The sequence below is a fragment of the Lagopus muta genome, chromosome 34 (genome assembly GCF_023343835.1).
Source record: "Lagopus muta isolate bLagMut1 chromosome 34, bLagMut1 primary, whole genome shotgun sequence".
Classification (NCBI taxonomy): domain Eukaryota; kingdom Metazoa; phylum Chordata; class Aves; order Galliformes; family Phasianidae; genus Lagopus; species Lagopus muta.
The window spans coordinates 71,068-97,995 of NC_064466.1; the positions used below are offsets into that span (position 1 = coordinate 71,068).

Below are 26,928 nucleotides of genomic sequence, written 5' to 3' on the forward strand. Positions count from 1 at the left end.
CAAACAGCCAAAGTCGTCGCATCCGCCCCCGAAGTTGAAAGGAGGCAGGCAGGGCTGGGTGGAACGGCTCCAGCTGAGCCGGCACGCAGCGCAGGGCCACAGCATCTACCAGCATCACCCCTTCCATCCCAGCAACGCCGTGCTGCACACAAAACCCCGCCAGCATCCCCCCCTCAGGCTGCCTTAAACCGATGGCAAAAGGTTTTATGGAGAGCTGAGGACAAATCCCAACAGTGGGACGGCATTAAGGAGCTCTCAGAGGGGAAAAAACCCTGCGGAAAAGGGATACCTGCAGGTTTCTGGGGTTGTTTTGAAGCTTATAAGAGGTAAAAATAAAGAACGGTGAAATACTCAGGGAGAACACAGAGGGCAGAAGGATGTGATGGGGGTAAAGGGGGGCCTGCAACAAAACGGGGTTGTGGGGAGCCAAGAGGAGCAGCCCCACTGCTATAGGGCACAAAGCAATGGACGGAGGTGGATCCTTCAGGGAGGAGAATTAAGGGGTATTTGATGGATCTGTGCTGAAGAATTGGGATGTCAGCTGCCGGGATGGAAACGTTTGGGGGATGTGAGCTGCACTGAGGAAATGGGGGACGTTTGGGGTGAAGGGAATGCGGGGGATAAACGGATGGGGGCTGAAGAAATGGGGGATGTCTGCATGGAGGGGATTGGGGGATGTAGGGTGAGGAGTGGGGGGAAGGGGGTGGAAGTCTGGAGCTGCCAGCCGGGGAGGGTTTGGTTTAGAATGGGGTCTGGGGGGGGATATGGGCTGAACTGGGGGGGATCAGGGGGAGGAATGAATATGAGAGGGGGGAATTATGGGGAGGGGATCAGAGGGGGGATTTGGGGGGATGTCAGAGGGGGAACTGGGGGGATCTGGTGGGCATCTGCTGAAGAAATGGGATGTACTGGGGCTGTTAATGGGGCTGGCTGTTAGTGGGGTTGTGACTGGGGCTGTTCCTTACTGGGGCCGTTATCAGGGTTGTTACTGGGACTGTTAGTTCTTGGGGCTGTTCGTTACTGGGGCTGGCTGTTCTTGGGGCCGTTATTGGGGTTGTTAGTGGGGCTGTTAGCTATTAGCACTGTTCTTGGGGCTGACTGTTAACTGGGGTTGTTCTTGGGGCTCTTAGTTCTTGGGGCCATTATCGGGGTTGTTACTGGGGTTGTTACTGGGGTTGTTCGTTACTGGGGCTGTTAGTTCTTAGCACTGTTTTTGGGGCTGTTATTAGCGCTGTTATTGGGGTTTTTCCTGAGGCTGTTAGTTATTGAGGCTCGTTGTTATTGGGGTTGTTAGTTGTTAGGGCTGTTATTGGGGCTGTTTGTTATTGGGGTTGCTCTTGGGGCTGGCCATTATTGGGGCTGTCTGTGACTGGGGCCGTTTGTTATTGGGGTTGTTACTGGGCCCGTTAGTTCCTAGGGCTGTCCTTAGCGCTGTTATTGGAGCTGTTTCTCGGGGTTCCGTGCCGTTAAGCGCAGGGCGGGGATTCGTGCTGACGAACGCGGGGATTTGCGAGAAATCAACGGCAAGAACTCCGGGATTCCCCCCCCCCCTCCCCCCGTTCGGGATCCCTTCGATCCCGGCCGAAACCTTCGGAGCAACGGATGGCGGCACCGCCGGCCGGACCCGGTGCCGCTCGGTTCTCCTCGCTCCGCCGCCTCCAGGCCCCGCCCCGCCGCCCCGATCCACCCCCGCTTCTTCCGCACGGCGCGGCCTCACGGCGGAGAACCCAACGGAGAACCGAAGGCACCGGGATCGCCCCGAACGCCTCCCCCCGGCCGCGGATCCCCCGAAGAACGGCCGGGTCCGGCGGGAGCCACTCACCGGCACCGCGGAGGCGGACGGAGGGAGAGGGCCGCGAGGCGACGGCGGCTGTGAAGGCCTCGCCCGCCGCCGCTTCCTCCCGAGGGCCGCGGACAAAATGGCGGCGGCCGGAAGTGCCCCGCGCTCCGCCCCGCCCCGCGCCCCGCACTCTGCGCACCGCCCCGCGCCGACGGCGCAGCCCCGAGGGCCGCCGTACGCCAACGGCGTAGCGATAGGCCGCGCCGCGCGCCCCCCGCGCCCGCTCACCCCGCTTCTGCGCTGCACAAACGGCGCGGAGGGGGGGTTACGCAGTTAGCGGAGCGCTCAAGGGGAGGGGCGGGAGGGACGGGCGCGGCACCGGAGCTCCGTTCGGCGCTCGGAGCTCATTTCGGCGCTCGGGGAGCCGCGGGTCCCGCCCCGAAACCGCCTTCTCCCATAAACAGCGAAGTGCGCACTTTGCGTGGAGGCGTGAAGAATACGGCCTACGCAGGCGGCGCGTGACCCTCGCTACGCCGTTGGCGCAGCGCGTCCCGCGCCTCGCGCCCCTCGCTACGCCGTTGGCGCAACGCGCCCCGACCTCCGCCCGCACTTTGCGTAGCGCTCCCTGACGCAGCGGCCGCGTTACGCAATGCGGGCTACGCCAGCGGGGCGACGTAAGCGCGGATGTGAATAGCGTAACCCCCCCCCCCCCTACGCCCAACCCCAGGCCGCCGCCGCCGCGCCCCTCGCGTTAGGCCCGAGCTCACCTCAGGCGGCGAAAGCGCCGCTCCGGGCCCGGCCGAGCCGCCCTCCCGCCGCCGGGACCCGGGAGGCGTCGCGGAGCGGTCGGGGAGGAGGAGGAGGGGGGCGGGGGGAGCGGCTCCGAGGGGCAGCGGTCCGGCAGCGGCGCCGCACTGACCTCACCGCGCTGCAGCGACGTCACGGCGCCGCCGCGCCACGCCCACACGGGGAGCAAGCCACGCCCACACGGCAGGCGAGCCACGCCCACAGCCGATAAGTCACGCCCCTTCACGTGACGTCACGGGGCGGGGGAAAAGCGGGGCGGGGCGAAGCGGGAAAGGGCGGGAAATGCGGTGCGGTGGAGGGAAAAGTGGGGCTCGGGAACGGGAGGAGGAAACGCAGTGCAAAGGGGGGGCAGGGTGCGATAAATGGGGAGGGGCAATGCATGGGGAGAGCTGCAGCGCAATGCACGGCGGGGTGAATGGGGTGCAATGCACGGGGGAGAATGAGGTGCAACGCATGGGGGGGATGGGATGCAATGCACTGGGAGTGAATGGGGTGCAATGCATGGGGAAAATGGGGTGCAGTGCATGGGGGGTGAATGCGATGCAGTGCATGGGGGGAACCGCAGTGCAATGCATGGGGGAAGTGGGTTGCAATGCATGGAGGGGAACGGAGTTCTAGTGCATGGGGAGAAGGGGGTGTAGGGCATGGAGGGGAGGGGGAATCCCCCTCCTTAGGTCGGAGGAAGGGCAGCAGCAGCTCAGGTCCTGCGGGAATGGGGGATTTTCACGATACGGGGCGATTTTCAGAGGAAAAAACCGCCGCCAGCAGACGGTGCCACAGAGGGGCCGCGCTGAGGCGGGAAGTTGACAGGGCGCCGCCATTAGGCCGAGTTCTCGCGAGAGCTCCCGAGAAGACGCGCGCGGGAGCAGCACTGGCGGCCGCCATTTCCTGCAATGACAGGAGGCGCCGTTCTCGCGAGACCTCCCCAAGTGCGCGGCGATCACTTTCTCGCGAGAGTTCACGAAGTGAAGAGTGAGGGTGGGGCGGCGCTCTCGCGAGATTTTTTGGGGGGGGGGGGGTGACGGGCGCGGGCGCCATTTTCTCCGCCGTCAGGAGGAGGCGCTGAGGAGCGGGCGGGACTGAAGGCGGCAAAGAAAAACCGAGGGGTGCGACGAAAGGAGGCCGACTGAGACAGGGGAGCGGAGGAAGGACGGGAGAGAACCGCAGCCTGGCGGCCATCGGGCTGCTTCAGCGCCTCCAGGCGGGAGGAGGCGCTGGGAGGGGAATAAAGCAGCGCTGTGTGGGGCAGCAGCCGCGGGTTCAAACAGGCAGCGTTAAAACCGGCTGTCAGCCTTGAGGAAGAGCCCCAAGCACAACGCAGGAAACCTAGGGGGGGGGCGTTCGCCTCAAAGAAGCAGAAATAAAGTGCCCTTCCTGCTGGGAAGCCACAACCCGAGGAGTTTTACAGGTCTTGCTGCTGATGGAACCCCGAGGGGGACAGGAGGTGGTTTTCATCCATCAATGCAGGAATACGGTGCAGGAATTGCTGTTGTGATGGGAGCTCTGTGTCCCCCCAACGCACAGACACGGATCTTCACGGATCTCCGTAGAACAGATCCCTGCATGGCGACCATCGCTTCCTGCTGCCCAATCTCTCCTCGTTAGCGGCATCCAGCAGGAGATCGCGGAGCTCTGCAGGCAGGTCTGCACCCTGGACGTCATCTGAAGCTTCTCCCACCAGAATCGTACGATTCTATGAGGATTGGAAAGGATCAGACCTCTGGTGCTGTGCATCAACTCTCCCACAAACCAGCCATCCTCATCCGTGTCTCCAAGGAGACAAATGCTTTCTTGAGCCCAGCCCAGCAGCCCGGCTCGTTGTCTGAGTTCTCATTAGGGCCTGAAAAGGATTGTTGCTACGACAAGATAAGAACCCTGGAACTATTGGAGATTGCAGGTTGCTGATGACCATCTCTCGCATAGGGTGTAAAGGAAGGGCTCTCAGGCAGCGTGAACACCGCAGACCTTTTGGGAAGTGTCCCTGCGGTGCTTCCACACTGACGGACACCTCAAGTCCACCCTGCAAGCTGCAGCTCCTGGCTCTTCAGCTCTGGCTTTTGAAAGGAAGAGATGCATGAGCACCTCAGTTTCTCTTAACCAGCTCTTATATCCTTGCTGCAGGTTACCTGGAGGGCGTTCACTGTAATGGAACAAAAACAGTCCTTCCTCACAGGCGCCTGCAGACCTTGCGTACCAAAACTGCGTGTAGGGTGGAGAGTGGGGGTTCTCAGGCAGCATGAACTCCACAGACCTTTTGGGAAGCATTGGGGGGACACCAGGGAGGCGATACAGGAGGGAGCTCTTGTGAAGAATCTTCCTGAGCAGAAAGAAATTAACGCCCGAGCTGCAGTGCAGGATGAATGTATGATCTGGGTGAGTGGGAACAATTTATAACTGTGATGAGGTCAGTGCTGTGGTCACATCTTCATCCATTATTTATTCTTTTTATTCAAGCTTTCATTTCAAGACCACGTGAACAACATCAAGCTCGGAATTATGGTGGTAACAGCAGCTTGTGAAGAGCTGAAGGAGACTGAAGGGCTTGGGAAGCTTTTAGAGAGTTGTTCCTTGGAAACGATAAGACTGCTGGCAGCAGAAACAAGCAGCCTTGTGGTTTTAACAAGAACTTTGTGGTTCTTTGCAAGGTTACAGACATGAAATCAGCAGATCAGAAGAGAACCTCACTGCGTCCGCTGGCTGAAGTCTGCGAGGAGAATTCCAGAGGCATCTTAACCTTCACAGATGATCTGCAGCACGTTGAGGGTGCAGGTAAAGCTTCAGACAAAGCTCTGAAGAGCGATAAACGAGCAAACAGGGAGTGACAATCTCCCTGAAACAGAAGATGAGCGTGGTAAGTCTGTAGAGATGAGCGTCTCTGCTGAGGGTGCATGTGAGCAGTATGAGAAAAGGTCCCAAATGCACAACAGCACCATGAAATTGTATGGGAGTCACGTTTGGTGCCATAGGGTGCACTGGGAAGCCCTGTGGGGAGCGCTGGGGAGGCACCAGAGCTCTGGGAGGAGGATTGTAGGACGGTGCCAGCTGCTCTCTGCCTCTGAATAATCCTTGTGGGTTCTTCACTTGGGAGCGCTGCTGCTTTCCTGCTGTTGGGCATCGCGTGGTTTCGATCCATTCCCTATCACTGCTGGGAAAGTGACAGCAGCAAAAGCGTCAAACAACAGCAAAGAAAGCGCCGGGACTGAAAAGGTGGAAACAAAACCTGCGCCACCGCGCAGACGTAAAGGAAACGGGACAGGGAGGAGATGTGGCTTTGCACTGGAGATAAATAAATCACTGGGGACGGATCCAATAAACCACAGGGGAAAAATAAAGGAGAGCTCGGAGCAGCTGGGTGTCCCTGTGCCACCCCACCCCCTGTATCAGCTGAGGCTCTGCTCCTCGCTGTGCTGCATGAAAGGCTGCAACCGAGTGGAAGTTGCTGGATGTTGTGTTGAGGGACATGGTTTAGTGGGAGCTATTGGGAATAGGTGAACGGTTGGACTGGATGAGCTTTGAGGTCTTTTCCAACCTTGGTGATTCTATGATTCTATGGCAAACGCTCTCAGAGCTGAGATCCGTACGTTTAATACCGCGCGCTCCTCAAAACATCACAGCCACCGTTCACAAAACATGAGAACCACCACCTCGCGTCGCTCCCGGCTTCGCAGCCCGGCACCGAACCCGAAGGAACGACCTCGGTCTGTGCTCCGCAAAAACACGACGCCGTCCTCAACGCGCCGCCGCTGCTCACGTGGGTTCCTCAAACCGCAGCGCACGTGGTTGACCGATCCCCAGTAAATCGGCCGAGGGTTTGGTCCTACAGGATGGAATGCTTCTCAAAGGGCACCGTCAGCTCTTTGGCTGCTGCCTCATCCAGGAACCACAGCAGCTGCCCCGTGTGCGGCCGGACGCGGGCGGCGGGGAGGAGGTTTTCCTCGTTGCCTTCTAAAATGCGCTGTTGGATGAAACAGAGGAGTTGTCACAAAAGAGAAGCGCAGAGGCTCTGTCCCAGCCCCATCCCAAAACACCTCCATTTCACCACAGAGGAGTTACAAGGAAACAGAACCACAAAGCTCCGTCCCAACCCCATCCCAAAACACCTCCACTGCACCACAGAGGAGTTACAAGGAAACAGAACCGCAAAGCTCCATCCCAACCCCATCCCAAAACACCTCCATTGCACCACAGAGGAGTTACTAAGAAAGAGAACTGAAAAGCTCCATCCCAACCCATCCCAAAAACAGCTCCATTTCACCATAGAGGAGTTACAACAAAAGAGAAGCGCAAAGCTCCACCCCAACCCCATCCCAACCCCATCCCAAAAACAGCTCCATTCACCACCAGAGGAGTTACAAGGAAACAGAACCGCAAAGCTCCATCCCAACCCCATCCCAAAACACCTCCACTGCACCACAGAGGAGTTGCTAAGAAAGAAGTTCCTACGAAAGGAGTTATTCCATCCCAAAACGTCTCCATTTCATCACAGAGGAGTTGTCACAAAAGAGAAGCGCAAAGCTCTGTCCCAACCCATCCCAAAACACCTCCATTTCACCACAGAGGAGTTAGAAGGAAACAGAACTGCAAAGCTTCACTCCAACCCCATCTCAAACGACTCCATTTCACCACAGAGGAGTTACTAAGAAAGGAGTTACTACGAAAGGAGTTATTCCATCCCAAAACGACTCCACCACAGAGGAGTAACAACGAAAGAGAACTGCAAAGCTCCATCCCAAACAGCTCCATTTCACCACAGAGGAGTTACAAGGAAACAGAACCGCAAAGCTCCACTCCAACCCCATCCCAAAAACACCTCCATTGCACCACAGAGGAGTTTACTAAGAAAGAGAACCACAAAGCTCCATCCCAACCCCATCCCAAAACGACTCCATTTCACCACAGAGGAGTTACAAGGAAACAGAACCACAAAGCTCCACTCCAACCCCATCCCCAAAACACCTCTGTGCCACCACAACGCAATCAGATCCTTGCAGGGGGCAGCAAAGCTTTCCCCACAGAGTCCCCAACCTTAGGACGGCGGCTTTGCCCTCCCCTGTGGCCACGAACACCACGGTGCGTGCGGCGTTCAGCACTGGGAGGGTCAACGTCACGCGCTCCGGCGGCGGCTTCGGGGAATCGGTGATAGCAGCCACAATTTTCTCTTTCTCCTATCAAGAATCATTTAAAACCGATGGATTAAAAACTAAATTGGAACAAAGTAAAGGGAGAAGGCGGAGCTGCTTAACCCCCAACTTCCTCCCCCCCACCCCAACACACACTCACCTGCAGCAGGGGGTGGTTGGGGAACAGGGAGCAGGTGTGGCCATCGGCCCCAGGCCCAGGAGCAGCAGGTCAAAGACGGGCACAGCATCGCCATGGAAGGCCTGGGGGAACAGGGGGGAGGGTTGTGGTGGGAGCTCCCCAAATCCTGGGGGGAGGAGAGGGGTTCACCAAATCCTGAGGGAAAGGGGGGGGTGGGAGCTCCCCAGGTCCTGGGGGGGGAGGGAAATGGGGAGAGGAGAGTCTTCCAAATCCTGGAAGGGAGAAGATGGGGGAGTCCCCCAAATAAATCCTGGAGGATGGAAGGGTCCCCCAAATCCTGGGGGGAGGAGAGGGGTTCACCAAATCCTGAGGGAAAGGGGGGGAGTGGGAGCTCCCCAGGTCCTGGGGGGGGGGAGGAACTGGAGAGGAGAGTCTTCCAAATCCTGGAAGGGGGAGATGGGGAGTCCCCCAAATAAATCCTGGAGGATGGAAGGGTCCCCCAATCCTGGGGGGATGGAGGCGTCCCCCAAAATAAATCCTGGGGGGTAGAAGGGAGGGAAAAAGTCCCCCAAACTCCTGGGGGGAGGAGAGGGGTTCACCAAATCCTGAGGGAAAGGGGGGCAGTGGGAGCTTCCCAGGTCCTGGGGGGGGGAGGGAAATGGGGAGAGGAGAGTCTTCCAAATCCTGGAAGGGGGAAGATGGGGGAGTCCCCTAAATAAATCCTGGAAAATGGAAGGGTCCCTCAAATCCTGAGGGAAGGAATCCCTCAAATCCTGGGGGGAGGAGAGGGGTTCACCAAATCCTGAGGGAAGGGGGGGAGTGGGAGCTTCCCAGGTCCTGGGGGGGGAGGGAAATGGGGAGGGGACAGTCTTCCAAATCCTGGAAGGAAGAAGATGGGGGAGTCCCCCAAATAAATCCTGGAGGATGAAGGGTCCCCCAAATCCTGGGGGGAGGAGGGGGGTTCACCAAATCCTGAGGGAAAGGGGGGGCAGTGGGAGCTTCCCAGGTCCTGGGGGGGGGGAGGGAAATGGGGAAGAGGAGAGAGTCTTCCAAATCCTGGGGAGGGGAAGAGTCCCCCAAATAAATTCTGGAGGATGGAAAGGGTCCCCCAAATCCTGGGGGGGATGGAGGCGTCCCCCCAAAATAAATCCTGGGGGGTAGAAGGGAGGGAAAGAGTCCCCCAAATCCTGGGGGAAACAGGGGGGTTGCGGTGGGGGGAGTCCCCCAGATCTTGGAGGAAGGGGGAGAGGAGATTCTCCCAAATCCTGGGGAAGGATGTCCTTGTGTTGGGGACCCCCCAGCTCCTGGCAGAGGGAAAGGTATTGGGGGGGGGAGGGGGATTCCAGCTCCTCATATAGGGGAGGAAAAAGATGGGGGGGAGCCGCTCCTCATATAGGGAAGGGGGGATCCCAGCTCCTCACACGGGGAAGGAAGAAGAAAGAGGGGGGGGGTCCCGCCTCCTCATGAAGCCCCCCGCCTTCCCTCCCCCCTCTGACGCCCCCTGACACCATCCCTCTCCCCCTCCCCCCCCTTCACCCCCCCTCCCCCCCTTCACCCCCCCTCTCCCCCCTCCCCCCCTCTCACCTCCCCTCGCCCCCTTCCTCCCCCTCCCTTCCCCCTCCCCTCCCCGGTACCTCTCGCAGCCTCTCGGCATAATCCGCGCCGCGGCATTCGGAGAGAGCCCGTGAGCGACAGCGAGGACCGTCGGAGCTGGCGCCGGGAGCCGCGGCAGCAGCTGAGCCCGGTACGCCCCGAAGGTGCTCTCCGGGTGCTCGGGGGGCACCAGGCGCTCGTCGCAGAAGGCCAAGAGCCACGGGCCCGCCCCGTTGGCAGCGCCGGTGGAGGCGGCTGAGGGCAGCTCCCGGGCCAGGAGCCCCACCAGGCTGCCTCCGGACAGACCCAGAGAGAAGCGGCCGCCGCTCCCGGCCGCCCGCTGCACGACGAGCTGCGCCAGGGCCGAGCCCAGCTCCTGCGGGGACGGGAACACCGAGATGCGGCCCGGCATGGCGGCAGCCGGAAGCGGGGAGCGGCGGAGACCGGAAGTGGGGGAGCGGAGGCCGGATGTGACGTCACAGCGGGAGGCGGAAGTTGGGGAGCGCGCCGAAGGCGGCTTCGGAAAGAAAGGCGGAAGTGCTGCGCGTTGCCTAGCAACCTGCGGCCTAGTTGAGGGCTGAGGCCTGGGCCTTGCGTGAGGGCTTCAGCCCCGCGCCCGCAGCCTCAGCCCGGCTCACCTTCGGCGAGAAGCAGTGGATGGAGACGCTGCGTGCAGCCGTCCCTCTGTGTTAACTCTTGCCTGGCTCCCGTGCCCCCCCAAGCAATGAAAACACATCACAGCTCGCTCAGCAGCACTCATTAACATTTCCTCACTCGCAGCACGGCTGCCCTCCATCCACCTCCCTGCACCCCAAAGCCTGCTCCGAGCTCAGAGGCCTCAACCCCTCATGTCCGTAACTCCCAGCCCCGAGGGCTCGGCACGTGTGAGATTTCCAGGCGTCGTTAAGGTAAAAACCGTGACCTAACGCAATTAAAGACTGCTCTGTTAAAAGCCTAACTCGTTAAGTACAGCCCGCAGCCGGAGCACAAACAAACCCGCCGTAAAAGTCACCACAGAACCTCTGCCATGACAGCAGAGCAGCGGGGAGCAGTCACAAAAAGCCCTCTATCGGCGCGGCAGCGGGTTAATGGGTCAGTGCTGGCTGGTTAATGTGCTTTAGGTGAGGGCGACACCCCGAGGGGGGTTTCCCTGCTGGTGCTTTCGCTGTCGGAGGGTCTCACGTTGCGTATCAGCTTCCCACAAGCCTCATCTTTCCAGTGAATCATCGTTTTCCTCGCCGCCTTCTTCAAGGTTTGATCCAGGCTCGATCACAAGGCGACTTTCCCGGAGCAAATCCTGGCGTAAAGGCATTCGTCCAACGGAACGTATTTGCCCAGCTTTACATCCAGGAAATACAGCCGGTCCGATGTCTGGTGGGGGTCAAAGCCTTCCCTCTGCAGCCGGGTCTTCTGGATCTTAAAAGTGCCTTCAGAGAAAGGAGAAAGGAGAAAATGTTTTGAAGGAGACGCTTCGTATCCGAAACGCCGTGAGAGAAAAACGTTGCATTTCGTTTCCAGTCAGAGTTTTGCTTAAGAATTTGCAAATATTCTGTTTGCCACCGTGTTCCCATGTGAAGCTCGTGCAGTTTTTACTTCTCCAAAGACACGGAGTGGCTCTTGGAGTTCCCAGGAAATGGAAAAAACTCTGCAGATTCCCAGAAAACTGGAAGGGCTCCGTGGATTCCCAGAAAATGGGAAGAGCTCTCTGCAACCCCAGGATATTTAAAGCACCAAAGCAAGCAGCCAAAGCATCTCCTGTTGCCGTGGCTGCTGGTTGTGCTATAAGCAAAATTAAGGGCATGCAGACACGGTGTGACCAGAACAGGACCACGCAATGGCCCATGAAAGGCAGCAGAATGTGCAGCACAGAGTGAGGGGGGCTCAGAACCTCCGCCCCTCTTTTCTCAGCAGCGCTCTGTGCACGCAGAGCTCCTCTGCAGCCACACGGATACCATTTCAGAGAGCTTTCTTCCCGCTGTGCTTCAGTTTTAAAGCCTGTAACGAGCTTGTTTGCTGGCTTAAGACTGAGCTCTGGCTTTTATTCATGGCATTTGTTGACTACAAGAGAGGATTTCATTACGCAACCTCTGGCAGAAGATGGATGGCAGCCAACCAAGCGGCTCCAGTTACAGCGCATTGCCTGAGGGCTGCTTTCTCAGCTCCCTGCCAAATAAAAGTTCCCCCTTCGAGCTAAAAGTTGGCCGAGGGCAGCAGATGGGGACTGCACCTACCTGTGGTGTCAACCTGGGGTGAAAGACGGAGGAAAATGGGCCGGGCGTAGGAAGGCAGAACTTTCTGGAGCTCCTGGTAAAGAATGTTGGGGTTCACTTTCGTTTTAGGATCTGCGATTGCTGCCATTCCAGCTTTTCCTTCCACTCCTGAAAGAAAAGAGGTGGAGACACAAAAAGGTAGCATGAGTTAAGCATGAAATATTGAAGAGATTCAAGTGTAGATATGGGCTGGAGAGTTTGGCAGAGAGGAACCTGATGAGGCTCAACGCGAGCGAGTGTAGAGTTCTACACCTGGGGAGGAAAAACAGCATGCATCAGTCCGGGATGGGGCTGAGCAGTGGAAGGGAGCTCTGCAGAGAAGGACCTGCGGGTCCTGGTGGGCAATGGTTGACCACAAGCCAGCAGTGCGCCCTGAAGGCCAAGAAGGCCAATGGAGGCCAACAGGTTGACCAGTGGTTGACCAACAGTTGACCAGTGGTTGAGTGGCAGTTGATCACGAGCCAGCAGGGCGTCCTGGTGGCCAAGAAGGCCAACAGAACCCTGGGATGCATTGCCCAAAGGGTGCTCTGCACTGGGGAGGCCCCATCTGGAGCACTGGGCCCAGTGCAGGGCTCCCCAGGTCAGGGCTGATGGGGAACTGAGCCCAGCGGAGGCTGCGGAGATGCTGGGGGCCTGGAGGATTTGCCTTATGCCCACATCTCAGGTGATTCCTACCGCTCAGAACGAATGCAACAGCATCAAACTCCCTTCTGGCCTCTATTCCATCCTCTCCTTTTCAGGTGCCTGGTTTCAGTAGAGGTGACCAAATTCTACCCGCCCCGCAGCGTGACGCACATTTGGTGAGTTTTCTTATTTCTCTTCTCCCTAAAGCTTGAGAATTCTGACTTGAGACGTTACCTGGCACTTCCACTCCGTACACCGCGACGTCTGTCTGGTTGAGGATGTGACTCAACATCCCTTCCACTTCTGTGGTGGAGACGTTTTCTCCTCGCCATCGGAAAGTGTCTCCGCTGCGATCCCTGAAGTACATGTAGCCGAGCTCATCCATCACCAACACATCTCCTGGAGGGAGAGAAGACACCGAATCACCTTGGGTCTCAGCTCAGCTGTGCTTCAGCTGTTGTTCCCCCTAGATGCTGCGCTGTCTTCTTCCCATGGAATTGCAGAACCAGCTGAGTGACTTTCCACCACCATTACGGGAGAGAATGAAGCTGCAGCTGCAGAAAAAGGGCAGAGGAAAACTTCCCCTTCCTCGAAACGAAAGCATTGCTGCCAGGGCAGCTCAGCAGCTGGCAACTTGCAAGCACTAACACAAACTGCTCCTCTCAGAAGAAGACACTGGGGTCAGGTGTCACCAAACCAACCTGGTCTGGTGGGTGGCAACCAGCCCACAGCAGGGCTTGGAACCGGATGGGCTTCAAGGTCTCTTCCAACCCATCCCATGTGACTCCATGGATCTCTGACCTTTCAGGTCCCTTCCAACCCAATCCTTCTGTGATTCTATAATCTTTCAGGTCCCTTCCAACCCAACCCATGTGACTCCACGGATCTCTGACCTTTCAGGTCCCTTCCAACCCAATCCTTCCATGATTCTATAATCTTTCAGGTCCCTTCCAACCCAACCCATGTGACTCCACGGATCTCTGACCTTTCAGGTCCCTTCCAACCCAATCCTTTCATGATTCTACAATCTTTCAGGTCTCTTCCAACCCAACCCATGGGATTCCACGATCTCTGACCTTTCAGGTCCCTTCCAACCCAACCCATGTGACTCCATGGATCTCTGACCTTTCAGGTCCCTTCCAACCCAATCCTTGCATGATTCTATAATCTTTAAGGTACCTTCCAACCCAACCCATGGGATTCCACGGATCTCTGACCTTTCAGGTCCCTTCCAACCCAACCCATGTGACTCCACGGATCTCTGACCTTTCAGGTCCCTTCCAACCCAATCCTTCCATGATTCTATAATCTTTAAGATCCCTTCCAACCCAACCCATGGGATTCCACGGATCTCTGACCTTTCAGGTCCCTTCCAACCCATCCCATGTGACTCCATGGATCTCTGACCTTTCAGGTCCTTTCCAACCCAACCCATGTGACTCCATGGATCTCTGACCTTTCAGGTCCCTTCCAACCCAATCCTTGCATGATTCTATAATCTTTAAGATCCCTTCCAACCCAACCCATGGGATTCCACGGATCTCTGACCTTTCAGGTCCCTTCCAACCCAACCCATGGGATTCCATGGATCTCTGGTCTTTCAGGTCCCTTCCAACCCAATCCTTCCATGATTCTATGATCTTTCAGGTCCCTTCCAACCCAACCCATGTGCTTCTATGGTTCTGTGATCTTTAAGATCCCTTCCAACCCAACCCACGGGATTCCATGGATCCCTGATCTTTCAGGTCCTTTCCAACCCAACCCATGTGACTCCATGGATCCCTGATCTTTCAGGTCCTTTCCAACCCAACCCATGTGACTCCATGGATCTCTGACCTTTCAGGTCCCTTCCAACCCAATCTTTCCACGGTTCCACGATCAATGCTGAGGAGCTGCAGTACCAGTGAGCCCAGTACCTGACAGGTAGGCCTGATCCCCCTTCTGGAGCACGTTGTAAGCAATCTTCTTGTGGGTGGCACTCTCATTGACGTAGCCGTCGAAGCGACGCAGGGGATCCTGTTGATTTATCTGACCTACGAGTAATCCTGGCTCTCCTGCAGGAAAGAGGGCCGAACAGCACAAGACAACACCGAGTTACGATGTTTTCCATCACATCATTGCTCGTCCCAAAGATCTTCATTAAAGCAACTCATCAGAGATCTAGAAGGGAAAACCCGTATGCGACACCGCGAACCCCTTAAACCCATCAGAGCTCGTGAAGTATTTGTTCTTAGAATGAAGAACTGCGGGAAATGGCTTCAAGTCAAGGCTCACCTGGGCGGCACGGGACGCACAGCCCCCTGGAATCGCGGATCAGCTCCATCGTGTCCTCATTCACCTTCACCAAACGAATGGGATAAACGTTGGGCAAGATCCGACTGTTGAAGCCGCAGGCACCGACCTTCCAAAAGACAGGAAAAAAAGCCAGCCTGTAATGCTGAAGAAAATGCCTTGGGTTTTGTATGCTGGGAATTCTCTGCTCTTTATTCCCTCTCCGTTTGAGAGGGAAATTTGCCCTGAGTTTTTCCTTTTGTTGTGTGCGCACGCTGCTCTTATTTACCAATTCAGCTCTTTACCATCTCTAGAATGCAATGTGCAGAGAACCGGGGCTGCAAGCAGAGCTTTTCCCCTTCTGCTCGTTCCTCTCCACCTTTCCTCTTCCCTCACCTTCCCATCCAAGTTGGCAATGCTGCAGTTGCACTCCGTGGCTCCGTAGAACTCTCCGATCTGCTTGATGCGGAAGCGCTTGGTGAAGTCCTCCCAGATGGTGGGTCTCAAGCCGTTGCCCACCGCCAGCCGCACGCAGTGCTGCGTCTCCGACTCTCGGACTGGCTGGTTCAGGAGGTACCTGCAGATTTCCCCGATATACTGAATAATCTGAAGCAGCAAACACAAAGACATCGCTCAGGATTGGGTTCTGGGCCGCGCTCCAGGAAGGTTGGGGGAACAAGCGGTCGGCTGTAAGCAAAGAGCTTGATGTCACAAGGTGAATGCTGGCTGGGGATCCGATTACCACCTATAAATACTCCTACTGGGAGGAGGGTCAGATCAACACCGGGAAGGAGAAAGAGCTGCTTAAATTAGTAGGTGACGTTGGCACCGACACAAGCGAGCATTCAGCGACAGCGAGCTGCCAAGAGAACTCAAGTCCTCAAAGACCTTTCCCCCAAATTGCAACAGATGTTTGTGTTTGGAAATTCAGTCTTGATGGCTCTACGGAGCGAGCAGGTGAGGGTGGGTGAAGGACATCCCCGAGTCTCCATCCCACATCCCTACCATGGCGCTGGCGATTCCATCGCGCCGCAGCACATCTTACAGAGAAACGATGAAGGTTTGGATGCTGGCTGTTGTTTTTTTCCTGAGGCTGAAATTACCAAAGCTCTGGATTTAAAACCTGTTGTGTTTGTACTCCATTCCAACACATCCTGAAAACACTGAATTTCCACCACTGCCTTCACTGGGGACGGAAACTCTCCCTTTACCGGAGCCTTATTATTTTCTATGAGGCACCAAGAACACTGGGATGGGGAATATTTCTACAAAACCCACTGAAAGGCTCAGGAAAGGGAATAAAACAGATTGTTTGGAGATACGTGAGGATTTCACTTGTCCAAACTATAACTCAGGGGGCAGCGCTTGGGATCCCCCTTCAAAATCCCACCTGCTGAGGTAATTCCGCTCGTTATGTCAACCGCTATCAAACCGTACTGACTCCTCCCATGGCTCTGGGACAAGGGGACCAGGTGGAGATGGGCAGCGAAGCAGCGAGCCAGCAGAGCCCTCACCGTGCATCTGTACTTGGCACAGTCGTCCCAGAAGCGACTGGCGGAGAACTTCTTCCTGATGACCACGGTGAGGCCGTGGATGAGGCACTGGCCGACCCCCATGATGTTACCTGGAAAAGAAAGAGCCCGAGGTTGGCTTGGGGTCGCCCGTGGGGACACGTGGAGGATCCCAACGTGGATTTGGGGCAGGGGATGCTCGCCTGCGGAGTGGTAGAGCGGAAGGCAGTTGTAGAGGATGTCCTTTGGGTGCATCCTGTAGGCGTAGTACCCAAAGGCAGCGATGCGGTAATACCTGCAAGGACACGGCCCAGGATGAGGACGTGGGGGTGAACCGAGCTTCAGCTTCGAAAAAGCATCGGAAGAAAGAAATTGCCTCCTCGGGTCCTCACCTGCTGTGCACCACAATGGCAGCTTTGGGCATTCCTGTGGTGCCTGAAGTGTAGATGTAAAAGAGCCGATCTGCAAGAGCAGAAAACAGGCATCAGGCAAAGCGACCTCTGGGAAAACCTTTGGTAAAAAGGTGTTTTTAGGCTTTTTGTTCCTATCAGGGCACTTGAGGACGGGCTTTGACCACGGCTCAAAGTCTAACACGGGTGTTGAAGCGTACCCTAGGAGAAGGTCTGGATGTTGTCCATAGAGGTAAATAAATAAATGCACACAAAGAGTTTGCAGAGCTCTGAGGTTGGGACCCACACATCTCTGCACCGATGGTCCCGGGATTTGAGGAGCTCTCCAGCTCAGACCCTGATTCTGAAGCAATCTAGAGGAAAAGCTGAGGGTAGGGCAGGATACCCAAAGCCCTGCAGTGAAAACTCTGAAGGAGTTTCTTCAGCACTGAGAATCTTACTCCTGATTGATCTCAGATGGGCACGGAAACCTCAGCTGCGGAGAATATTCATCCAGAATGCCTTCAAACCTGGATCTTCTATTTTTTTTTCCTCTCAAATCTCAGCTACTGAGAAACTTAATCCAGAATATCCTGGAACCACAATCTTACAATTTGTTCTTTTTTTTCCCCATATATATATATATATTTTTTCTATCTGTGACCCCAAACAGGGTTGATTTAACCCCTCCTTTGCTGTCTCCTAGCCCAGCTCTGAGTGCTGTGGTCTAGTGGGCATGGTGTGATAGGCTGACGGTTGGACTCAATGATCTTTGAGGTCTCTTCCAACTTTGATGATTCTACGGCTCTGGGATTCTTATGGACACCCCACTAAGAAATGAGGACTGCTGATAAACACAACCATCCAAGCCTTTGGCTGGAATCTGAGTTGGTGGTGACTTGGATGCAGTGCTCAGAAGAGGATCCAGGTGCCTGGTCTCTGCAGGAACAACTTCTGGCTTGTAGTCACCGGAGCAGAACTTGGCCATGTTCTTTCCCAGCATCCCGTTCACTTCGGTTATTGCTGCAACACAAAGCCAGAAACGCTTTGCAAGAAACGGAACACGGCAGGAACAGTGGCAGAAATAATCTGTGTGATGTCCTGTTGTGCCCCGAAACGTCGCTGCAGTGAGAGGACCCGAAGATCGAGGTCCAGATGCCAACCATTCTACTGTTCCATGGCTCTGTGCTCTTCAAGGTCCCTTCCAACCCAGATATTCTATAGTGCTATGATCTTCAAGGACCCCTCGACCTCATTCCATGACTCTATGATCTTCAAGGACCCTTCCACCCCAACCATTCTACAGTTCTGTGATATTTAAGGACCCTTCCAACCCATTCCATGGCTCTATGATCTTCAAAGACCCTTCCAACCCTAATATTCTATAGTGCTATGATCTTCAAGGACCCCTCCAACCCATTCCATGGCTCTATGATCTTCAAGGTCCCTTCCAACCCTAATATTCTATAGTGCTATGATCTTCAAGGACCCCTTGACCTCATTCCATGACTCTGTGATCTTCAAGGACCCCTCGACCTCATTCCATGACTCTATGATCTTCAAGGACCCTTCCAACCCAACCATTCCATGGTTCTCTGATCTTTAAGGACCCCTCCAACCCATTCCATGGCCCTATGATCTTCAAGGACCCTTCCAACCCAACCATTCTACAGTTCTATGATCTTTAAGGACCCCTCCAACCCATTCCATGGCTCTATGATCTTCAAGGACCCTTCCACCCCAACCATTCTACAGTTCTGTGATATTTAAGGACCCTTCCAACCCATTCCATGGCTCTATGATCTTCAAAGACCCTTCCAACCCTAATATTCTACAGTTCTATGATCTTTAAGGACCCCTCCAACGCATTCCATGGCTCTATCATCTTCAAGGACCCTTCCAACCCAACCATTCTACAGTTCTATGATCTTTAAGGACCCCTCCAACGCATTCCATGGCTCTATGATCTTCAAGGACCCTTTCACCCCAACCATTCCACGGTTCTATGATCTTCAAGGACCCCTCCAACCCATTCCATGGCTCTATGATCTTCAAGGACCCTTCCAACCCAACCATTCTACAGTTCTATGACCTTAAGGACCCCTCCAACCCATTCCATGGCTCTATGATCTTCAAGGACCCTTCCAACCCAACCATTCCATGGTTCTATAATATTTAAGGACCCCTCCAACCCTTCCCATGGCTCCATCATCTTCAAGGACCCTTCCAACCATAATATTCTATAGTGCTATGATCTTCAAGGACCCCTCGACCTCATTCCATGGCTCTATGATCTTCAAGGACCCTTCCAACCCAACCATTCCATGGTTCTTTGAACTTTAAGGACACTTCCAACCCATTCCATGGCTCTATCATCTTCAAGGACCCTTCCAACCCTAATATTCTATAGTGCTATGATCTTCAAGGACCCCTCGACCTCATTCCATGACTCTATGATCTTCAAGGACCCTTCCAACCCAACCACTCCATGGTTCTATGATCTTCAAGGACCCCTCCAACCCATTCCATGGCTCTATGATCTTCAAGGACCCTTCCAACCCAACCACTCCATGGTTCTACAATATGGAGGTCCCTTCCATCCCCACCCCCTCCACGACTCTACGATCACCCAGGCGCCCCACCTGAGGACAGCTCCCCTCCAAAAATCACCGCTTTGGCTCCTGACGTCGTTATGCAGTAAACCAGCGAATCCAAACGCAGGTTGAAATTAATGAGGGCCGCTTCGATGCCGACTTTCGCCATCCCCAACCAGAGGCCGACGAACTCGGGGCGGCTCTCCATGAAGATGGCAATGACGTCCCCGAGGCGGAAGCCTTGCTGGTAGAAGAAATTGGCCACGGCGTTGGAATACTCGTCCAGCCACCGGAAGGTCCACTTCTCACCCGTGGCCTCGTAAATCAGGGCCACTTTGTCGGGGTGCCGGCGGACGACGTCCTGGAACATCTTGGGAATGGTGGTGTTGTTTTTTTGGTGCCGTCGTAACTTGTACTTGACTCGTAACAGCACCGAGAGGCCGCTGAAGCAAAGGAAGAGAAGAAATAAGAAATCCAGCAGGATTTGCAGCATTTTCCAGAAGGAATTGCAACGTTCTCCGGAAGGAAATATGATGTTGGTACCGACATCAATGATTCTCTCTGTTGGGACACCCTTGGCGTTATATGGAAGGCAACCAAGTTTCATGGATGGCTCTTGGTCTACTTTACAATCTTTGATATTGAAATTAATTCATTTGTTATTGTTTTTTTTCTTTAATATTGATGCTTCTGAGTCAAACACAGCACTGATTTCCATATGGGAACACAGACACGGTGTTTGTACCCCCCCCTATGGGAGTCCCATTGGAATCCAACCCCTTGGACACCTCAACCACGCTGACACTGAACTTCGGATCGCTGCCGCTCTATGGAAAACGATGGCTTTTAGCATTATGGTAACAAAAACTCACAAAAACACCAACGATTCTGGCACCTTCCATGCCTCAAACCAGGGGTGATCCATAAATCTGAACGTTGGTGTCAAATCAAAGCGGTGATGCTAAGCCACGGGTTGTTTTTTTTTAAGGATATGAGCGGGGAAAAAAAGCTTTGCAATGATTGCTTTCACCTGGGAGGGAAACGTGACCTTACATAGGCAGCACCTCTCTTGCCAGGAGGATTTTCAGCATTTTTGTGCTATTTATCCAGTTTTACGCCTTGGGATCTGTCATTATTTAAGTGACAGAGCCAGCATCACCACTCATAAAGCAAAGCAAGGAAGGAAACAAAGCCAACGGTTCCCCTTTCGGCCCTGGGATGGTCAGAGGGGATGAAGAAAACACAGATTTCAATGACCACGTAAGGAATGATGGATAACATATCAGAACAGCAGCACAGATTCTGCTCCCTTCTGGAGGTGGGACCGAATGCAGGCAGCGCGGCGCGTTTCTCTTCCGCCGACATCAAAGAGGGAATTACTGCGCCACGAGACTTCGCAAGAACCCCCAGAAAACCCCAAACGTCGTTTAATGTCAGCCCTGAAAGAAACCCCCGCAGCTCTGAGTGTCAATGAGCACAGAGGGGAGGGGGAAGGGATCCCTCAAACGGAGCTGTTGGCCGCGGTCGGGCTGCGCGGTGACCTTCCGCGGAGCGGTGCCAAGCGCGGAACAGAGGAGCCTTTTGTCTCGTGAGCCACACTTTTCCAGATACTTAAAGGGTTTTATTCCGCCCGGTTTATTTTCTGCCATTCTTCCCAGCTCGCCGGGCAATCGGGAGGAAACAGCTCTTCAAGGCTCAGTGACAGCCGCGGCAAAGCCAGGCAGCGCTGGCCAGGGCAACGGCCTTAAATCCTTACAAATTCAAAGCACATCCACCCCCAAAAATGGGCTAAAAACTGCGGAAATCAGTGAGACACCCTCGACAGCTCCCAGGGATAACAGTGGCCTTTCCTCATGCTGCTCCCATCCCTGAATTTCACTCCTCAAAGGCAGAGTGAAGAGCAAGAAACATCCTCACATCACTGGGGCTGAGTGGCTGAACTGGACCGGCAGCAGTGCTGGCACTGGGGTGGAACTGGAAGCGTGGGGACGGCAGTGGGGTGGGTGAGGGATGGGCATCCTGCAGGGCAGCACGTCCTGGGGGCCAAGCACTGGGAATTAGGCAGCAGTTACTGGGCACTGGGTGTAGGGATATGGGGCACTGGGTGCCACGCGCTGGGCACTGGGCACCAGGTTGCGGATATGGGGCACTGGGCACCAGGTTTATGGGCACCGGGCACCAGGTTGGGGATATTGGGCACTGGGCACAGGGAAAAGGGAACTGGGCACCAGGTTTATGGGCACTGGGCACAGGGAAAAGGGAACTGGGCACCAGGTTGGGGATATTGGGCACTGGGTACAGGAAAAAGGGCACTGGGCACCAGGTTTATGGGCACTGGGCACCAGGTCGGGGATATGGGGCACTGGGCACAGGGAAAGGGGCACCGGGCACCAGGTTGTGGATATTGGGTACTGGTACCAGATTCTGGGCACTGGGTGTTGAGTACTGGGCACTGGGTGCCAGACACTGAATACTGGGCACCTGATTCTGGGCACAGGGCACTGGGTACTGGGAAGAGGACCTGGGTACCAGACATTGGGTACTGGGCACCAGATTTTGGGCACTGGGCATAGGGCACTGGGCACCAGGTTCTGGGAATAGGACATTGGGTACTGGGAACAGGACATTGGGTACCAAACATTGGGTATTGGGCACCAGATTCTGGGCACTGGGATCAGAGCACTGGGCACAGGGTACTGGGCACTGGATGTAGGGTACTGGGCACTGGGCACCAGATTCCGGGCACTGGGTACTGGGAAGAGGAGCTGGGTACCAGACATTGGGTACTGGGCACCAGATTTTGGGCACTGGGCACATGGCACTGGGCACAGGGTACAGGGCACTGGGAACAGGGCATTAGGCACCAGGTTCTGGATACAGGGAACCAGATTCTGGGCACTGGGCGCAGGGTACCAGGCACTGGGCATCAGGTTCTGGGAACAGGACATTGGGTACTGGGAACAGGGCACTGGATACCAAACATTGGGTACTGAGCACCAGATTCCGGGCATTGGGTACTGGGAAGAGGACCTGGGTACCAGATATTGGGTACTGGGTACCAGATTTGGGGCACAGGGCACTGGGCATAGGGCACTGGGCACCAGATTCTGGGCACAGGACATTGGGTACTGGAAGAGAACACTGGGTACCAGGTTCTGGATACTGGGCACCAGATTCTGGGCACTGGGCACAGGGTACCAGGCACTGGATGTAGGGTACTGGGCACCAGATTCTGGGCACAGGGCATTGGGTATTGGGAACAGGGCACTGGACACCAGGTTCTGAATACTGGGCACCAGATTCTGGGCACTGGGCACTGGGCATAGGGCACTGGGCACCAGGTTCTGGGAACGGGACATTGGGTACTGGAAGAGAACACTGGGTACCAGGTTTTGGATATTGGGCACCAGATTCTGGGCACTGGGCACAGGGTACCAGGCACTGGATGTAGGGTACTGGGCACCAGATTCTGGGCACAGGGCATTGGGTACTGGGAACAGGGCACTGGACACCAGGTTCTGGATACTGGGCAACAGATTCTGGGCACTGGGCACTGGGCATAGGGCACTGGGTGTCGGTTACCGGGCACCAGACACTGGGTACTGGATACCAGATACCGGGCACAAAGCTTTGGGTATTGGGAACAGGACGCCGGCTGTGGGTCCCGGGCTCGATGCACACCGTAGGGCACAGAACGCCGAGCCCCGCACCACTTACAAGAGATCCCGCAGCGCCGTTTTGCAGATCACCCTCAGCAGCCTCCAACCTCCGCTTCCCAGGCCGATGCCCAGCGCTGCCGCCAGGCTCCAAACCCACGGAACCCCGAAGAACCTCATCAGCCCCAACGATCCCAGCGCCGCGGTGCAAACCCCCACCGGCTGCATGCTGCGGATGGAAGGAGCGGTCACAAATCCACCGGGCCTTAAAAATCCACAACCCCGGCCCCGTTGTGACCCCTCCCGTCCTCCCAACCTCCCAACCCCCCCCCTCGAGCCCCACATTCCGCTCCTCCGTACCTCCGCACCGCTCCGCTGCCCGCAGCGGATCCGACCGAGGAGCTCCGAGCGGCGCTTCGGGGAAGCGTGGGCTGCCCACCGGTAGGCGGGACAGTCCGGCGGCTCGCGATCTGATTGGTGGAGAGCTCTGAGGGAGGTCTCTGATTGGGCGAGGAGAAAGGGCGGAGCTGTCCTTGGTAGGGAGCGGAGCGGATCGGGAAGGGAGCGGAGCGGAGCGGAGGTTTCGCTTCGCTGCCGCCGCGGAGGGGAAGGGGAAATCGGGCAAAAAGCAGCGGGAAAAGGCGTTCGAGCCGTAATTCCAATAGGAAACGGAGTTGTCCTTCACATTTCTCCAGTTAATGCGGAGAGGAACGGAGGATTCGTCCCACTGCCCTCCGTGCGAGGAAACCGGGGCAGCCGCACCGGGAAAAGACTTTTTTTTTTTTTTGGCTTTAAATCTAATAGAAAACGAGCTGCTGTTTGCTCCTCTGTTTGTTCCCACTCAGTGCTGGGCGACGTCCCGTTGCTTTGCCCCGTTTTTCATCCCCCCAACGCTGTGGGATCCGTGCCAGGACCCAACGCAGCGCCGTCCCCGCATTCATTGACCCCTCGCTTTAATCCGATTTCGGCTATGAATAGCAGCCGGGAGCGGCGGGGGGAGGGAAGCGCGGAGGGCTGCGTGTCTCATCCCGCCCCGTTTGGACACTCGCTGCTCTGCACATCCCTCATTGGGATCCGCCACCCTCCCCCTTCCTTCCCCCCCCCCCCGCCATGGCTTCTCTGTTCGCTGGGAAAGTATTGATCGTCAACAACAGAGACCGGGATGAGGTGGAGACGGAGAGGGAGCTGTGTTTGGCCCTGGAGAACAGAGTGATGCTGCTGTATTTCGGGGCGGCTGAATGCCCGCAGTGCCGGAGCTTCGTGCCACGGCTGAAGGATTTCTTTGTGAGGTTGACAGATGAGTTCTACGTGGAACGGGCATCGCAGCTGTGTTTGGTGTACGTGTCCCAAGACGCCACCGCGCAGCAAGAGGAGGCCTTCCTGAAGTCCATGCCCAAGAGGTGGCTGTCGTTACCCTTCGGGGATGAGTTCAAGAGGTGGGTGGTGGGGTTGGGGGGGTTCTTTGGGGTCGTAGGAGTGCGGAATGATGGAGTGGTTGGGAGGGAAGGGACTGTAAGGATAATAGAATTGTAGGTTGGGTTGGGTGGGAGGGGAACTTAAAAGATCACAGAATCGTAGAATGGTTTTGGTTGGAAGGACCTTAAAGATCGCAGAGTCGCGGAATCACAGAGTGGGTTTGGTTGGAAGGGACCTAAAAAGATCACGGGATCATGGAATGGTTTTGGTTGGAAGGACCTTAAAGATTGGAGAATCATGGAATCACAGACTGGGTTTGGTTGGAAGGGATCTTAAAGATCACAGAATCGTGGAATGGTTTTGGTTGGAGGGACCTTAAAGATTGCAGAGTCGTGGAATCATAGAGTGGGTTTGGTTGGAAGGGATCTTAAAGATCACAGAATCATGGAATGGTTTTGGTTGGAAGGACCTTAAAGATTGGAGAATCATGGAATCACAGACTGGGTTTGGTTGGAAGGGACCTAAAAAGATCACAGACCCATACAATGTCTTGGGTTTGGGTTGAAAGGCTTCTTAAAGATCAAAGAGACAGAGAATGGGTTGGGTTAGAAGGGACTTCAAAGATTATAGATGGAAACATAGAACCGTAGAGACACAGAAATTCTTAGGTTGGAAGGGTCCTCAAAGGTGGTGGGATGATAGAGTCATAGAAAGATGGAATCATGGAATGGTTGGGCTGAACAGGACCTTAAAGGTCAAAGAATCATAGAAGAACAGAGTGGGTTGGGTTGGAAGGATCCTTGAAGGTCACAGAATCACAAAATTTTAGGGTGGCGTGGGCTGGGAGTGACCTTGAAGATCATAGAACCATAGAATGGTTTGGGTTGGAAGGGACCTTAAAAATCATCAGACGGTAGAATCGTAGGATTGTAGATCCATAGAACCCAAGATCATAGAACCACAGTATGGTTTGGGTTGGGAGGGTCCTTGTGACCCATCCAGGCCCAGTCCTGTTGCCACAGGCTGATTGCCACACACTCAATTAGGAAATGGGATTTACCACAACGTCATTAACGGCCGAGCGAGGTGCAGGTAACACTGACAACTCCTTCCAGCCCCTCTTGGAGCCATTTTGGAGTTTGTACTTTAATGAATACCGAGGAACTCTGAGTGCAGCAGGTCTTGAATTGAGATTTCTTCCCTTTGCAGGGAACTGGAGCTGCGCTTTGCGGTGTCTGAGGTGCCCAGGGTGGTGGTGTTGAAACCCAACGGGGACGTCATCGTCGGGAACGCCGTGGATGAGATCACCAGCATGGGTCCTGCCTGCTTCCAGAACTGGCAGGAGGCAGCTGAGCTGGTGGACAGGAATTTCCGACTGGCTGAGGATTTTGATGACTGTGCCAGGAGGAGCATCAGCGACCCCTTCCGGCGCCTCAAGTACAAACTGGGCAAGGGGGAGAAATCCGGGAGTGAAGAGCAGAAGGAGGATGGTGATGAGTCCTCATAGGGATGTCTGGGACCCAGTCGGGTCACCTGGGGACATCCCTTGGGTTGTTGTCCCTATGTGATCAACTGGGGACATCCCTTGGGTTGTTGTCCCTATGTGATCAATTGGGGACATCCCTTGGGTTGTTGTCCCTATGTGATCAATTGGGGACATCCCTTGGGTTGCTGTTCCTATGTGATCACTTGGGGACATCCCTTGGGTTGTTGTCCCTATGTGATCAATTGGGGACATCCCTTGGGTTGCTGTTCCTATGTGATCACTTGGGGACATCCCTTGGGTTGCTGTCCCTATGTGATCAATTGGGGACATCCCTTAGGCTGTTGTCCCTATGTGATCACTTGGGCACATCCCTTGGGCTGTTGTCCCTATGTGATCAACTGGGGACATCCGTTGGGCTGTTGTCCCTAGGTGATCAATTGGGGACATCTTTTGGGTTGTTGTCCCTATGTGATCAATTGGGGACATCCCTTGGGTTGCTGTCCCTCTGTGATCAATTGGGGACATCCCTTGGGTTGCTGTCCCTCTGTGATCAATTGGGGACATCCCTTGGGTTGCTGTCCCTATGTGATCAACTGGGGACATCTTTTGGGTTGCTGTCCTTATGTGATCACTTGGGGACATCCCTTGGGTTGTTGTCCCTATGTGATCAATTGGGGACATCCCTTGGGTTGTTGTCCCTATGTGATCACTTGGGGACATCTTTTGGATTTCTGTCCTTATGTGATCAACTGGGGACATCTTTTGGGCTGCTGCTCCTATGTGATCAACTGGGGACATCCCTTGGGTTGCTGTCCCTATGTGATCAACTGGGGACATCTTTTGGGTTGCTGTCCTTATGTGATCACTTGGGGACATCCCTTGGGTTGCTGTCCTTATGTGATCACTTGGGGACATCCCTTGGGTTGTTGTCCCTATGTGATCAATTGGGGACATCCCTTGGGTTGTTGTCCCTATGTGATCACTTGGGGACATCTTTTGGATTTCTGTCCTTATGTGATCAACTGGGGACATCCCTTGGGTTGCTGTCCCTATGTGATCAACTGGGGACATCTGTTGGGCTGTTGTCCCTATGTGATCAACTGGGGACATCCCTTGGGTTGCTGTCCCTATGTGATCAACTGGGGACATCTTTTGGGTTGCTGTCCTTATGTGATCAATTGGGGACATCTTTTGGGTTGCTGCCCCTATGTGATCAATTGGGGACATCTGTTGGGCTGTTGTCCCTATGTGATCAATTGGGGACATCAACAC

The 26,928-nt window shown here is 55.3% G+C and overlaps 4 protein-coding genes across 4 annotated transcripts in view; 1 reads left to right on the forward strand and 3 right to left on the reverse strand.

Moving 5' to 3' along the window:
- Positions 1-2,742, reverse strand: part of LOC125686322 (bromodomain-containing protein 4-like) — a 73,097-nt gene extending 70,355 nt beyond the window's left edge. Inside the window, 1 exon segment of the mRNA XM_048930110.1 lies at positions 2,548-2,742. The gene's annotated coding sequence lies outside the window, so the exon portion shown is untranslated.
- Positions 2,743-6,149: 3,407 nt separating this feature from the next.
- On the reverse strand, positions 6,150-9,971 carry PGLS (6-phosphogluconolactonase). The gene is given in 6 exon segments (XM_048930087.1): positions 6,150-6,544; positions 7,614-7,752; positions 7,868-7,911; positions 7,914-7,968; positions 9,481-9,506; positions 9,509-9,971. Coding segments are annotated over 6 exon segments (747 nt in total). The 5' UTR covers positions 9,852-9,971; the 3' UTR covers positions 6,150-6,404.
- Positions 9,972-10,208: 237 nt separating this feature from the next.
- SLC27A1 (solute carrier family 27 member 1) lies at positions 10,209-23,208 on the reverse strand. The gene is made up of 13 exons (XM_048930086.1): positions 23,115-23,208; positions 22,816-22,983; positions 19,147-19,541; positions 17,366-17,527; positions 16,508-16,577; positions 16,319-16,410; positions 16,119-16,228; positions 15,001-15,210; positions 14,608-14,734; positions 14,250-14,387; positions 12,568-12,732; positions 11,671-11,817; positions 10,209-10,866 (listed from the first exon to the last, which is right to left on the reverse strand). Exons 2-13 carry the CDS (start codon positions 22,980-22,982, stop codon positions 10,709-10,711), a joined length of 1,941 nt encoding a protein of 646 aa, XP_048786043.1. The 5' UTR covers position 22,983; positions 23,115-23,208; the 3' UTR covers positions 10,209-10,708.
- A 656-nt stretch (positions 23,209-23,864) lies between these two features.
- NXNL1 (nucleoredoxin like 1) lies at positions 23,865-25,677 on the forward strand. The gene is made up of 2 exons (XM_048930084.1): positions 23,865-24,190; positions 25,380-25,677. Exons 1-2 carry the CDS (start codon positions 23,865-23,867, stop codon positions 25,675-25,677), a joined length of 624 nt encoding a protein of 207 aa, XP_048786041.1.
- The last annotated feature ends 1,251 nt before the right edge of the window (positions 25,678-26,928 follow it).